Consider the following 14,337-nt stretch of genomic DNA (forward strand, 5'->3'; position numbering starts at 1 on the left):
GAGTCCTTGACTGAGTCTATTTAATAGCTCTTGATACAGAAGCTGCTCTAGCCTGTGATGATATTTGCCATACTTGTTCATGTGCTTTGGGATGGAGTAATCAGAACAGCTTGCATTTGTGACCGTTATAATTTTTCCACCATTGTAAAGATGTTTTCTATTTTATTCTTTACTTCCTTTATCACGAGTCAGCCTTGTATTTCAGAACCCACTGAAGTATGGAGAACGATTTCCCCCTGAATGCATAATGTTTTATTTATCAACCCTGAATTTCATTTACTTTGCCACACTCATTTAATCCTTCTGGAACTTCTTTGAAGTCAGTTTCTGATTTTACTACCATTCATAACAGAATATCATCATCAAACTTTATCACCTTACTATTTAACCCCTTTTCCAGATGGCTTTTGAGCATCTTGGTCAGTTTCAGCTCCAAAGTAGATGTCTCTGAGATTCCGGTGATGACCTTCTTTTACTCTAAGAAGCATCTATATCTCCTACAAATCCTTCCTATGTTGCAAACACTGCATTGTTTCTTCCCCACTGTACTGCATTTGCTCATATATCCATTGGCATCTTTCTCTATCATAATTCTTTGCTGTTTCTCTGACACATACATCAGATTTACAGATCTATAGCTATTTGGATCTCTTCTGGAGCCCTTCTGAAGAAGGACTTGTTACTTTTGTTTTTTTGTCTCCTCGGATACTGGGACCCAAGTGCTAAGCTATATCTGCCCTGTTAATACATCAGTAATTGCATACATGAAATCCTCCAGGGCTCCTGGGTGAATACCAGCTTATTCCAGTGATTACCTTTTATTCACTTTATTGATCTGTTCTGTTCCATTAACACTTTAATATCAGACAGACCCTTTTGTGATCTATTTTAATCTACTTCTGCCACACAAGTATGAAATTCCACACATTCTTCTATGGTTGACCACAGATGTAAACGACATAAACACTCTTCTCCTATTGCCTCACCTTCTCCAAGTCTTTTTTTTATTCCTTTGATCTTCTATTGATACTTGTACTCTCCATTTAATTTTGTGCTTTTGATCTATTTAAAAATAAAGCTATGAGGTTTTCTGTAAATTCAAAACTTTTTTTTTGACCTGCCTTATTCAGCTTTCACATTCAGCCGGCTTCTGTTTACACTCAGTTCTATTTCCTTTGTAAACATTATCTCCTTATATCTGATAAACTTTTTAATCTGTCTCTTTTGCAGTACTGGTCTTTTTTCAAGTATTCGTCAAGTAATGTTAATAACGTGTTTTCCATGAGTCAGTTTTCCTGCTGTGATTTGTTTCATCCTGATCACTGTCTTTGTTGTACATTCCTTCCTACCTTTTAAAATATACTAAATACACTTATAAGAGTCTTTTCTGGTTGTTTTTTGGGGTTTTTTTTTTTTTTTTGGTCTTGAGTATATTAGGCCCATACTATGGAGTATTTGCTAAGGACATGTTAGTCTGACTCGGGAGCTGCTTCTCTTTTTATGGTGTCTGTGTTTGCTCCAAAAATGTCATTTGCAGTAACTAAAAGTTTAGTCTTTGAATTATAAACATTACTAACAGGTGATTACATGGGGATGAACAAATTCTCCAATTATTACTGTGTTTTCTGTCACCACATCCTTATGATCTCTCTGAAGCTGTCACAGTGTTACTGCTGGATGTTAGTACCACAGCACTAATGCAACTTTCATCCCACCCATGAACAGAACAGGAATCTGTGTTGTCTATGGCTATAGATAACAGTTATCTACGAGTTATTTATTTATTACAGTTGAGTTCAGATTTCTAAACGTAAAACACCACCTTGGAACAACCTAATCCTCCCTTCAGAAATAATTTGCACCTTGATATTAAAATGTTGCCCAATTACTCTTTTTCTACAGTTTCTGTTGTGCCAGTCATCGCAAAATCCTCATGTAAAGCTTGTTGTTAAACTCACCATGAATTCTGTTTGAAGTAAATGAGAACATGCAACTGCATCTCGAAGCTGCTGCCTTGTGAGGACGCGGCCAGCTGACTGCAGGTATTCCATGGCCACTTTTTCTCGTGGAGTCGGCACAGCAACAAAAGGCTCAATACTTCCCAAACTACTCATATCCAAAGTTAGAGAGACATTGGATCCTCGCCTGCATTAGAAAATAATTAAAAGTTATTTTAAAAGTAGAATGTACTGTAAATCCCATGCTCATGCAGCTGTCTCTGACTGTGTAGTCTGTGTAGTCACTGGGATATTTAGATGTATGAAAAGATTGGTTTCACTGGGACACTGGGTGGCCAGAAAATCAAGATTTTACAGCTCATCCTACATCTTGAATCCAACAACTGACTCTTCAAAAACAGTCTGCTGTGGAGGAACTTCAGACTGTTCTTAAATGAGGAAAATGTTTCTGGTATGCTACTTAATCTTTCTGTGTGCCAAATATGCAAGTGGTATGTTAGTAAGAAAGAAATGTTTCACAGAAAGAAAAGGGAATGTATTTGTAGCATGTATGTATAACAAGCTGGAAATAAATTCATGGATGTCAGCTGCATCTTTAAGTATCTACTCAAATTAAATATAAAACGTGGAGGGGGAAAATGATAAAATCAGAAGAATAAGTGGAAAGGAGGTGCCAACATCATGGACTCTAAGTTAATGGACAGTGTCATGGGTGAGGTAAGTGACAAGTGAGAGGCAAAAACAGCACTGAACCACAGAAGAAGGAATGGTCACAGACTTAGAGCACTTATTCAGAAAAAATAGGGGAAAATATCTTTGAGCTGTGGAAATACAAATAAAGCATATGACTGCTAACCTTTTTGTTGCTTTCTCCAAATCACATGTAAAGAAACGTTTTTCCTAGTTTCAACTCATTAATCAAAAGTTACCTACTCAGTCCTTAACTTGAGGCATACTGATGGTGATAAATCCATGCTCTTTTAACTGTGATGACTAAATGCACATCTTTAGGACTTTATCAGAATTACTGTATTTACTAATCAGAAATTGGTACTGTGAAGGCTATGAGTTAGCCAGCTATCTCTGAACTGGGCTACAGATACCCTGCTCAGTGTAAACATGTCTCTAACATCAAGCAGCAGTGTGAACACAGAGATGTCACAACACAAGTTTTATCCCCTTGACTGTAATGCATATTGGCATATATTATTATAGATACCACACAGGCAGAATCATAATCAGTGAGGCAACTGTTATCATTACTGGGGGAATGCTTTCCCTTAGTGTGCAGCAAAAGTTGTGTTCGCAGTTGCCTGTTACTCTCCTCTTGTTATCCATGGGTGGCCTAAAGATACTTGAATGTACACATATTTACGTAAATTATTTGTTCTTTTCTGATGTTGTGACTGAACATCATGATGTGTTGCAGTTCTATTTTCAAATCTTTTTTACGTCACCAGAATAAGTATACTCTGAGGGTTTATTGCTTTCTTCTCTGGTTGTAATCATACTAATAGAACACTTTGTTTTGTTCTGACACAGCTTTGATACCTTCCCTCTTTGTCACACATGTCAACAGATCCCTTAGTAACTTTGTTTTAAATTAAACCATTTCTATCATGTCATTCTGCATGAATAGTAATGATTTCAGCCACCCACCTGACACTTAGCAAAACACAAAACTACAGTTGCCAGGAAAATAGACCACCTGATGGAACTAGTGAATCTCAGATAGTGCCATAGTGTCCATGAGCCTATTTCAGCATAAATGATGAGTGGGTGACAGCAAGAAATGTGCTGTCCAAGCACGCAGATGGTTACAGTGAGTCAGCAACAGAAGCTGTGGTGGGAGAGAGGCAAGACGGAGCAGAAGTGGTTGCAGACAGCTGGCCGCCTCGTGGGTTAGACAGGGACAACTTTTATTGGCAGAGGGAAGATGGAGGGGCAGGATTCTACTAATTCACCTAGATGGAATGCAGGGCTGAAGGAGCATATTGAGCAGAAATTATGAGCAGCTGTTATATGATGTGTGATTTTACTCTATCACACAGAGGTCCCATATGGTGGCTGCTCTCTGCAGGCTAGTCCTGGCTCATGTACCTGAGCCACATCCTGAGGGACCATTCCTGTCTGTAGGATAGCCAGTCCTTCAGACATTCGTCAAGGAAAACATCCTGTTAGACTACATTCTCATAAAAACCATCTTGCTTAAGCATCTCTTCTGAGCATGACTAGCAATTTATTCCACAGGAAAGGGCTGTCCCTCAAACAGGTGGTTCTGAGGGCTTCTATCACAGAACAGATCTTTTGAAAATGAGCCATAAAACTACAGAAAAGGTGTGAAATGAATCCAAAATGTTCAGACTATCTTTGGTTGAGAAGCGGGTAGCAATTGAGATCCAGCCATACTTCTGGAAGAGTCTACTGAGATTTCCCAGTATAGAGGAAAAGTATTTTCATTGTTTAACAACAAAGTGCAGTGAAAATGTTAATATTTTCTTTGGCTTTTACATTGTTATAACTGACAGTCTTGGCAAAAAGGCTATTTCCTTTCTAACAACGACAGAAAATATACCTGGTCTAATTATAACTTTGAGTTTATAGCTTTTACCATTTATGGGGATTATTGATGAATACCAGTGTTGAGAGTCAAATAACTTAGTCTGAAAAGAAAATGTAGTTTTAGCTACATATTTAACACATTGAAATCTATATACAGAATAAATACTGAGCAGAGGACAGAAAATAACTACCTAAAGGACTGCAACCTTGTTAGAAATACCATTTGAAGGCATGGGATGGACAATAGCTGTGAAGGTAATTCTTCCACAAAAATGGGCAACTCAACACTTTCAACAAGAATGCCTAAGTTAATAAAAAGCTTTTAAGAATGTTTACACTAGGTAACTATTGCCAAGATTAATATTAATCATATCGACTATTGAGTTCTAGACCATACTGATGGACAGAGCTGAAAACAGGACATGATGATGAAAGACATGGGAGGGCATGAACTCAACATATTCTTTATGTTCTAGAGTAAGATGCTTGTAGTCTCAGATTCTGCTCTGGCCTCTTGGATTCTCTATGTTCTTCTCATAGTTAAATTGGTCACTTTCTGGAAAGAAGAGTAGAAAGCATGTTAAGCAGTGTGTCTTCCTTTTCTTGTGCTATTGGAGAGAACGCACAATAGATCAATGGGATCACTGACACTGCTAGTCAGACAACTAATTTTTCTTGGGTCCCTCTAAACACCCTAACTACATCCTTCCCTTGCAAACTACAGTGAAGAAGAAGGCACATGCTTATTTTTTCCCCTTATTTCCAAATATTTTCAATTCTATGTCACAATCCTCTATAAATAGCTTTATTTTCTGTGCCCTGTGTTAATAGCCCAGGCCAATTAGAGAAAATTGATTTGTTCCTCTGTAAGTAGAGTCCCTTGCTCTGGAACACCTCAAGTTCTGTCTTGGCGGCGATGTGCATCATGTAAGGAATCTGTAAACATTCGTGACAACATCTCATTAAAGTCGGCTTGAGACTAAATCTTCCGACACTTCGTCAGCTGGGACAGCCACATCATTACTGGGTATGTGAATAAGTGCAATCAGGAAACCACTTGTGTCTGTGTATTGTCTAGTACCTCAGAGGGGGGCCTACTACATACCCATGGCCCTCTTTTCAATAGGGCAATAGGAACAAGCCCACTGATGAGAATCCGCTGGAGGATTTTTAATGGTACATTTATTGATGCAGACTTTATTAGGAGTAAGGTAAAAAAAAAAATGCAATGTTTTGTTTGTTTCAGAACTCTCCAAAGGAAGCTCCACCTGTCCACCGCATGGGGCTGCCAGGTTACTAAAGCCTATTAATCATTAGCAAGGTCATTTCCAGGTTTTCCATGACCCTAAAATTAAGCCATGGTTGGTGATTATGACAATCCAATTACCCGACGCAATTTTTCCCAGTTGATTATTTAAGCTGGACAACTTCTTTAAATACACCTTTTCATGTTTATTCAGCACTCTCGAAAAACACAACGCCCAGATTCCCAGTCCCTAGCGGGCCTGGTGCCTCCCAGTGCTGGGATGAGTGGCAGGGCTGCAGCCCATCAGCAGCCATTGCCCTTCGACCCCGCCATTGCAGGCACAGGAGGTGCTTCCGCCCCGCATGCCCTCCTCGCCCCACCGCTGCGCCCCTGAGGCCGAAGGCAGGCCTATGTCAGCCCCGGGTGGAAGGAAGCCATTAACGAGTGGGAAGAGTAGTGCTGGCTGTGGCTGCTAGGGAGGGAGCTGCTTCATGCCCAGAGATCCTCTGTGTGCAGGGATGCTCAGCAGAGCTTCTCTCTCTGTTTTATGGCAGGGAAACCACCACCGTTCCCCCATGAGTTTGATTTCTGTGGTATTCCTCTGGTCTATATGTGGGTCCTGGTGCTCAGATATTGCAGGGGTACCCAGTGAGCATTTAGGTGGGCTGTAACTGCACTGAAGAATCACAGTTAGGCACATGGTTTCCATCCTTACTGCCTTACTGATGCCTTTTCGAGTGCCAGAATCGTCTTGCTTGTCTAGTTTCATGTTTCAGTAGAATAATTCATAGGAAAACAAATTTAAATTCACAAAATTAGGCAATTGAAAAACTATAGGACCCAGCTTTCCTGCTGATCTTCAAAATTTCTAAGAGAAAAGGGTCATGCAGATGAACAGATGGATAAACGAGGCTGTTGTGGGGTAGGGATGTGAAAAGCTCAGCAAATCAGAAAAGTACATAATGTTGTTTTTGCTAGTAATACTGTATTTTGAGATAAAATAAATAAAAAGAGAGTACTGAATAACTCCCATTGACTTCATCAAGAAAAATCAGATCCTGTGTTTAAAAAAAAAAAAAGCATGAGAGGAAATACGTAGAGGTTAAAAAATCTTTGAAAAGGACTGAATATACTGCCATTTCCTATTAGCCTTGGGCAAACAGTAACATAGACCTTCTAACATAAAACTGAGACATTTCTTTGCAAATCCAGATACACAATGTCCATTGTAGTCAGTCGTCAGAAGACCAAGTGATGACTCTCATTTGAAGCAAAATATAATTGGATAAATGTTAAAGTAATATTCGCAGTGCGGTTAAATAATTACATCTAATAAGCATAAGAATAGTTTATGCATTTTTCACAAATGTTACTTTCTCTATACTTGATAGTGTGAAATATGCAACACTTTGTACTGGTCACATTAATGGATGCTTAGGGAAAGCAGTGTGAATGACACTGTGGTTACATTAATTGGTATGGTAATCTCTAGATTTTTCCTGCTCATCAGCATATATTTCAAGCAAGTCTTCTAAGCATGTGGTAAAACTCCCTTTACTAGCAACCCAAACTGTAAAAGCAAATAATCACTTTTTCTAGGTCTACATTTTTTGTGGAATTGCCAAGCTTGAGAGTTTCAGTTTTCTGTTATGATGCAACACATATTAATGAATATTCTGACAGAAAAGAAAAACAGATTATGATAATATGCAAATTCCACTAATGTAATTATCCTCTAATTTACTCCTGCTTTCACCAAAAGTCAATCAGTATATTCAGCATAAGTTTGAGAAAATAGTGAATAAAAAATCATTGTGCAACTATATGAATGTCATCCAAATAATAAACACTGCACATAGAGCATGCAACGCACTTTTTATTTTTACACTGCTAGGTGCTTTATGAAACATTGCTATACCAATTTTATACTTTGTAGGTCTATGATGAAAACTCAAGTTCCCTACTGATCTCTCATTTGCCTGCTAATATTTTGGGGTTCTGTTTAGCCTTCACTTGTATAAGTGCTGCAACTGTTAGGAAATGACTCAGACCTGGGGTTCTCAACACTTCTAAACAAATCAAGCTCACATCACACAGAGTGAAGTGCTAAAGACTCAGAAGCTGCAATCAATGAACTAATGAGGGGAAGCAAGAATTAGTGTTAGAAGCAGGACTAAAACTCAAAGTTCCCTAAATCTTCATCATTTCTCAATTCACCTGAAATCATTTTGAAATCATTTGTCACAAGTTTTCTTCTCTAAAGGCAAGTTCTCTTCAATTGATTTTAAGATTCATTATCAATGATGTCAATCATTTACTTAAAAACAACACAAGAATACAAACTAATTTTGATAGAAAGCCTGTATGAATATAAAATGACTGATTTATGTTGCATTAAAGGGTAATATGCATCATGACCAATCAATGCAGCCTGATACCTAAAAGGACCTATTCCACGCAGTTCATATTTGGTTATTTTGCAGCAAATTGACTATGTATAAAAATAAATAATGAACACATTTCCATCTTCTGCACTTTGGTGAGCAGATGGTTAAAAACTGATCATCCTCCCAGTCCTGACATCCCATGCCATTCTTAAAACACCAGAGAGTACCTACAGAGCTCCTCTCCTGCCTATGGACTTCTCTTTTTTTTATGGCTTCCAGCCTCAGTTCCAAATAAAATGGATTTTGCAGTTCTTACACATTAATCTTTTTTTGGCTCTGATTCCCTTTTGCTGGAGAGGAGATACTGGATGGATAAGTAGATACTAGTCTGATGTTTCCACAAGCATGCTTCACTATTCAGTTGACATTACTGATGTTTACAGCACTTCTACATGCATCTGGGATAAATCCTGCAGCCACTTATGTGGGAGACCCCATGTTACCTACCAGAATAACTCACTTATGGTAAAAAGAAGTACACTGGATATAACACTGGGGCTAATACCTATCACCAAAAAGCCATAGCTAGAGGACATTTAAGCTCAGCACTATAAGAGATGCAACTGGTTGGGGTACACTGATCCTAGGCATTTTCTGGTAGGAAGATTTGCCATTTCTGCTCATGTTTACTCTATCACATGGTTCTCTTCATAGTATTCTAGTGTTATGCTATTCTTTTTTACACTTATTTGCATGTGAACAATTGATGCTTCTTGCCCCCTACTCTGAGGAAGGGGTTTGGAACAGATAGTGTGCATTCTGAAAGAAGAGGATATACAGCTAGTGGGAAAGAAGGCTTCCACCCCACTGCCGTCTCCTAGACTCAAGAAACCTTATGGCAGCTCCTGGCAGCATCCTCTAGCCCTCTGTGAGTCCACAGGCACAGATCAGGAGCCTCAGCTATAACGTTTCAATAGCTTCTCTGGAAAATGAAGGCGCTTCACCCTCCAGAAGGTCTGATCTTATTTCCAGAGCCATGAGCAAGAGCAGGCCAATACCTCTAACACTAAATTGCAAACAATTCTCAGGATCTACTCAGAGCTCAGCATGTCAAAATGAACTACGGAAATGGTTTTGACAAGTACTTCTGGACTAAGTTTTAAGCAATCAGTATCTGGTTAGGACAGGAATGGCTCAATATCCTGTGGAGGAAAACAGCTGACATGAGAGTAGTTTCAACTTTCTCTCTTTTAATCATGCTTTCTAATGTACTGCCAATTCACTCCTGTTCTGCCCTCGATAAGGCTATGCTGCTCTGCTACGGGAACTGACTGTTCAAAAATTCAAAGCTTATACAAGCTCCCATTTTTTCCTGTAGATTATTTCAATGATCAAATTGCATTTTGTCACGCAGACTCCTCTCTCCAATAAAATTTGAATGGTAACGCAAAGCTATATTTCAGACTCATTCTCACATACACAAGCTTTTTAGCACGGGTAAAAACTGAGTTAAATGTTCAAAACCAAAAATAAATGAAGATGCTAATTTGTTGTGCTCATTTGAGTTGTTTGTTCTGAGCACCGAATAAATGTTTTCTGATTTATGCTTTAGATGGTAGAGCTTTAATTGAATGCAGTCATGTTTATTACTACTATTCGCTTCTTGCATTGCAGTTCTATTCTATAACAGTTGTTCTATTTCACACTGGAGGCCTCACTGCACAAGCATACAGGCTTAACCTACCTGTTCTGTCTCCAATTAATACACATGCTAATTTAAACCAAGCTATAATGAGTATAAACAAAAGTGATTGAAAGAACAGGGAAATAGAAAAGTGAATGGAGAGTAAAAAACATTCAGTTGATAAGGATGCAAAGATAAAACAAAAGCTCAAGTTAAAGAGTTCAGATAACGCACAAGGAAAACCATCAAGAAATGTTAAAAAAAAACCTCACATATTCTGTCTGCTGTATCTTTAATCTTAACAATTAAAAAAAAATAAATTCTATAATTTCCAACTTCGATCTCCTGGGTAGCTGCAGTCCAACTGCTTCTCCCAGCACACACAAGGCTCACTTCTGTGCTAAGCACTATAGATTGATAAGAGTGTTTGCCTGCAGTGTGCAAAGAACTACCTATCTGGCCCATCTAAGAGAAGGGATCTGATAAATGAGAATGAAGAGATGCAACACTACAGCAGGCGCTTTGGGGGAGGTAATTTTTTAAGACTGCACACCTTAGCTTAGATGATTTTTGTTTTAATAAAACAGAAGTAATCTCAATAACCATGAATTTAGCATCATGTGTTCTATATTAATTAACCTCATGAGCACAATTTCTACTTCTAACCTGCTGCTCCTTTAAGGAATAAAATATGCAATCCTTAAATCCAAACAAGCAAGAAAATAATCTGTTAATATATTAATGTACTGCAATACACTTCTCAGAAAACTAGCTGCTCTGGAAAAAGAGATGGATAGAAATATTCTTCATGTAAATGAGCAAAGAGAGTTCTTTATACAGTATCAGTAAGAAAAAAATATTTTTTTATTGTTACTTGAAAACTAATCAGTACAATGAGTTCTTTCCTGGTGCATTTGCCATTTGGGAAAGACAGGAAGGAACATCTGGGAAAAGAGGCGTTTACTACACCCTGTCAACCTTAAGATAATGAAAAAGCACACTCCTTGTTTATTTGACTTGGTCTTCATTATCTTTAAATGACTGCAAGTGTCACAGAGAAGATTTCTAAGCAGACAAATGAATTGTTAGTGCACTCTGTAGAAATTACTGAACGACAGCAGTTCCTGACATATGTAAAACCTGCAGGCCCACAGCGTTCTTCAACAAAGCTGCGCCATCTATGGACAGTGTCCCTTGCTCCTGAAGGCAGCTGATGCAATCTCTCCATTCAGTGACACGGTGGGCCAAGTATCTCAGGCTGGCTGTACAGACCAGAAATCCTTTTAGCTCATACACTTTGGAAGACACAGTCCCATTTCCAGAATGACTCATGTGCCTAAGCTAATCTGCAAAATTGATAGGATTTAGGATCTCAAAGACAGGAGCCAGAAACGTACATTCAGCTCTCCTGTTTAAATATGTAAACCTTTCTCTATTCTTGGTATTTTCTTCTTGATTCACTTCACTTTTCTTTATTAGTTTCCAGCTATGGGAATGCTTGCTCAAACAGTAATGCACCAATTACCTGGATTCCTTTTGAAAATGAGGTTTAGGATATCCGCTTCACTTTGCAATTTGAAATGGAGCAATGCTTGAGTGCTATCAAAAGACAGCTGTAAGTGTCCAATACCAGGGCTTACTTTATCTTGAAGGCTTTATCTTTTATCTCTAGGAATAAAATACATCTTTTTAAGTTGCACTGTCAAGCTGTATAGTCCCATTAAGGCCTAAGCAGCAGTTGAGAAGAAGACAGGTAAATGGCTTGGAATTTCTTTCTATAGAGCTCAGCAGGTCCTGTAACTTGCATATGGTGGCTTCGGCCATGCCTACTGCTCACCTATATCGGAGATGTTCCTACAGATGAATGCATAGGCTGAGATATAGACAAGGGAAACATATCTCTACCTGTGCCCAGAGATATAGGCACAGGTCTGAGCAAAGGCTTCTTGGATCTACTCTTCCACATAAACTACCTCAGTGAACTAGTATATGCTGGAAACTTCAGAGTGAAATAATTATAATTGCTTCTTATTCATAGTTCTCTATTAGCTAAGAATTCCTGGCCTCAAAAATCCTAACAGTGTTTGATATAAATTCACTTCAATTAATTTGAATAGAGAAGGGAAATGTAAGGAGTCTGATAAAAGCAGTATTACTCTAAACACACATCGAGTAATGAAATAAAGAGAAGGGAGAAGTTATATTTGAAAGAAAATTGAACTGCTCTCCTTGCCCCAGTCTCCACCCCAAATCTGTCACCCTAAATACTCAACAGGCAGGGCTCCATATAGCTAATGATGCAGCATGTGTCACATTAACATATATGGCAGGGAGGCATGAAGTCGGGGTACTATGTCAGATCAAAGGTTAACTTGTATCCCGTTTTCAAATAGCCACAAAGAGGAGGTTTAGGAAAAGGACACCAGCAAAGTAAGCAAGAATTACCAATTACTTAATTAACGCTGATACCTTCTGTCAGTATGTCCTCCAGCTCCTAGCTATCTGTAGCTTAGGAACAAACAGAACAAAGCACTGATTGCACAACTTTGTGTGTAGTGGCTTCTCTTCCAAGATTTTCCCTTTAGACAGCAATCTTTGCTCACTTTATGACCCCTGCAATATCCCAGGACCATGAGCTCTGTAGCATGGAGGATTTGACTGGGCAATAGCAAACACTACACATAGTGACCGGAGTAGAGTTTAGGCCATCCACACCGGGGAAAATCCTTGTGACAAAGCAGAAAATATTTATTTCATTCTAATCTTATCAGCAAATTGCAAATGCATTCTCTGTAGCTGAAGGATTACCCTTGGGATTAATTACAAGACCAGCTTTCTGATTTTCACAACGCCTTCTTCTTTCACAAACCTACTATGTAGTGTGCTCTGAAGGCTAAATTCTCTTTGCAGATACCCCTACAAATCCACTGAGGCAAAACAAGCTAATAGGGTATAAAGTGAAACAACACCATGCAAATTGAATTTACTAGCTATCCAGTACTTTGCTGCAGCCTCAATTGTTTTCCTTTATTTGTTGTAAGACCACACTGTTATGGCCACTATCAAACACAGGGAAAGGAACTGAAAGTCTTTAGACTGTACGAACATCCTCCAGTGGAATTTGCTACAACTCAGGAAGGATTTGAGACATCTCAGAGAAGAGAGATAGAGTTTCCCAAGGGACAGAGGGGCAGGCTCTGCTGCCTGCTGCCCTCACTGACTCCAACTCTCATTGGCAGCATGGCTTTGCAGGGAGCTGCCGTTGGCCATCCCGAAGCACTGAGACGGAGTTCCCTAGAGAAATACTGTGCTTAACGACATTTTTCTGTGTGGGAATTATATACAGCACTTCCCCTTCTGATGCCTATCACATATTTGAGCAGTCATTTGAAGTTGCTGTGTTCTGTTTTGCTCCTGTTATCAAGATGCAGTATTAACAAAACAGAGATAATTATAGCTACCATAAATTAATAACAACAATGTCCTCTGTTTGTTAAGCATCAAAAGCACATTCTTTAACAGGGCACAAAAGGGAAGTCCCTGTTCCCAGAAAGAGATATCACTGTCAGAGCTTCTTACAGATTCAATTGGCTAGAGGACAGAATGAAGAGTTCAAGAGTTTGGGTATTTTATGAAGATGGGAGACTGGTTTGCATGATTACCTTGGATTAGTCACTTAACCAATTAATGTCTCATTTGCCTTAGCATGAAAACAATAAAAAGAGCTTCTGAAATATGTTGGTCATACAAAGCTAACGTTCAAAGTCAAAGCAAATGGATGCATCAGCTTGGATGTGATGGAACCAAGGCAGACAAACAACTCTACCAAGAACTGGGCTGAAATGTCAATGTCATATGGTATCAGCTACCACTTATAGGAAATGTTTCCTGAGCTAAGCCATTCTCACAGCATACTTCAGGCATCCTCATGTATGCTATTGTAGTACTGCTTCTCTGTTTCCTGAGGCATGCCTGACTGCCTGTACACATCTATTACCTTGCCTTATATTTAGATTTTCAGGGTTGGTTGTTGTTTTTTTGTTTTTGTTTTTGTTTTTTAATAGAGAGTCATTTAATCTCTATATGTATAAAGACTCTTGCACAAACAGATCCTGATATGTGACTGAGGAATTCAGGTGCTACACTAATATAAATGCTAAGAGAATTTACCACAAGAGCTGAGGAACAGAAATAGCCTGACCTATAGCAGTGTTATTTGAGGAAAGGTGTGTTTGCAAACAAGTGACATTTCTGCTAGCAAATGATGTTAAGCTTTCTGTACATAGCGATTCTGACTGTGTAGGAGATCTCTGCTGAATTTTCAAGACTGGCTTTTTCCAAAAATAAGCACTGTAATTATTCAACTGCCATCATTTGCAAGTGTTTTTCTGACAAGGCACAGAAATAAAATGAATTATGACTGCAGTCAAATAAGAGAGTCATGGCGTGGAATATTAACTGATGGCTACTATGTAAGCTGGATGCTTAGTAACTATTGTC

General features: G+C 38.7%; 1 protein-coding gene across 1 annotated transcript in view; it reads right to left on the reverse strand.

Annotated features, from left to right (window-relative positions):
• PTPRR (protein tyrosine phosphatase receptor type R) overlaps positions 1-14,337 on the reverse strand; it is a 145,040-nt gene that overhangs the window by 32,636 nt on the left and 98,067 nt on the right. Inside the window, exon 7 of the mRNA XM_048941154.1 lies at positions 1,959-2,145. Within this exon, the coding sequence (XP_048797111.1) occupies positions 1,959-2,145 (187 nt within the window). The remainder of the gene's footprint in view (positions 1-1,958; positions 2,146-14,337) is intronic.

Source organism: Lagopus muta, chromosome 1 (genome assembly GCF_023343835.1).
Source record: "Lagopus muta isolate bLagMut1 chromosome 1, bLagMut1 primary, whole genome shotgun sequence".
Taxonomy (NCBI): domain Eukaryota; kingdom Metazoa; phylum Chordata; class Aves; order Galliformes; family Phasianidae; genus Lagopus; species Lagopus muta.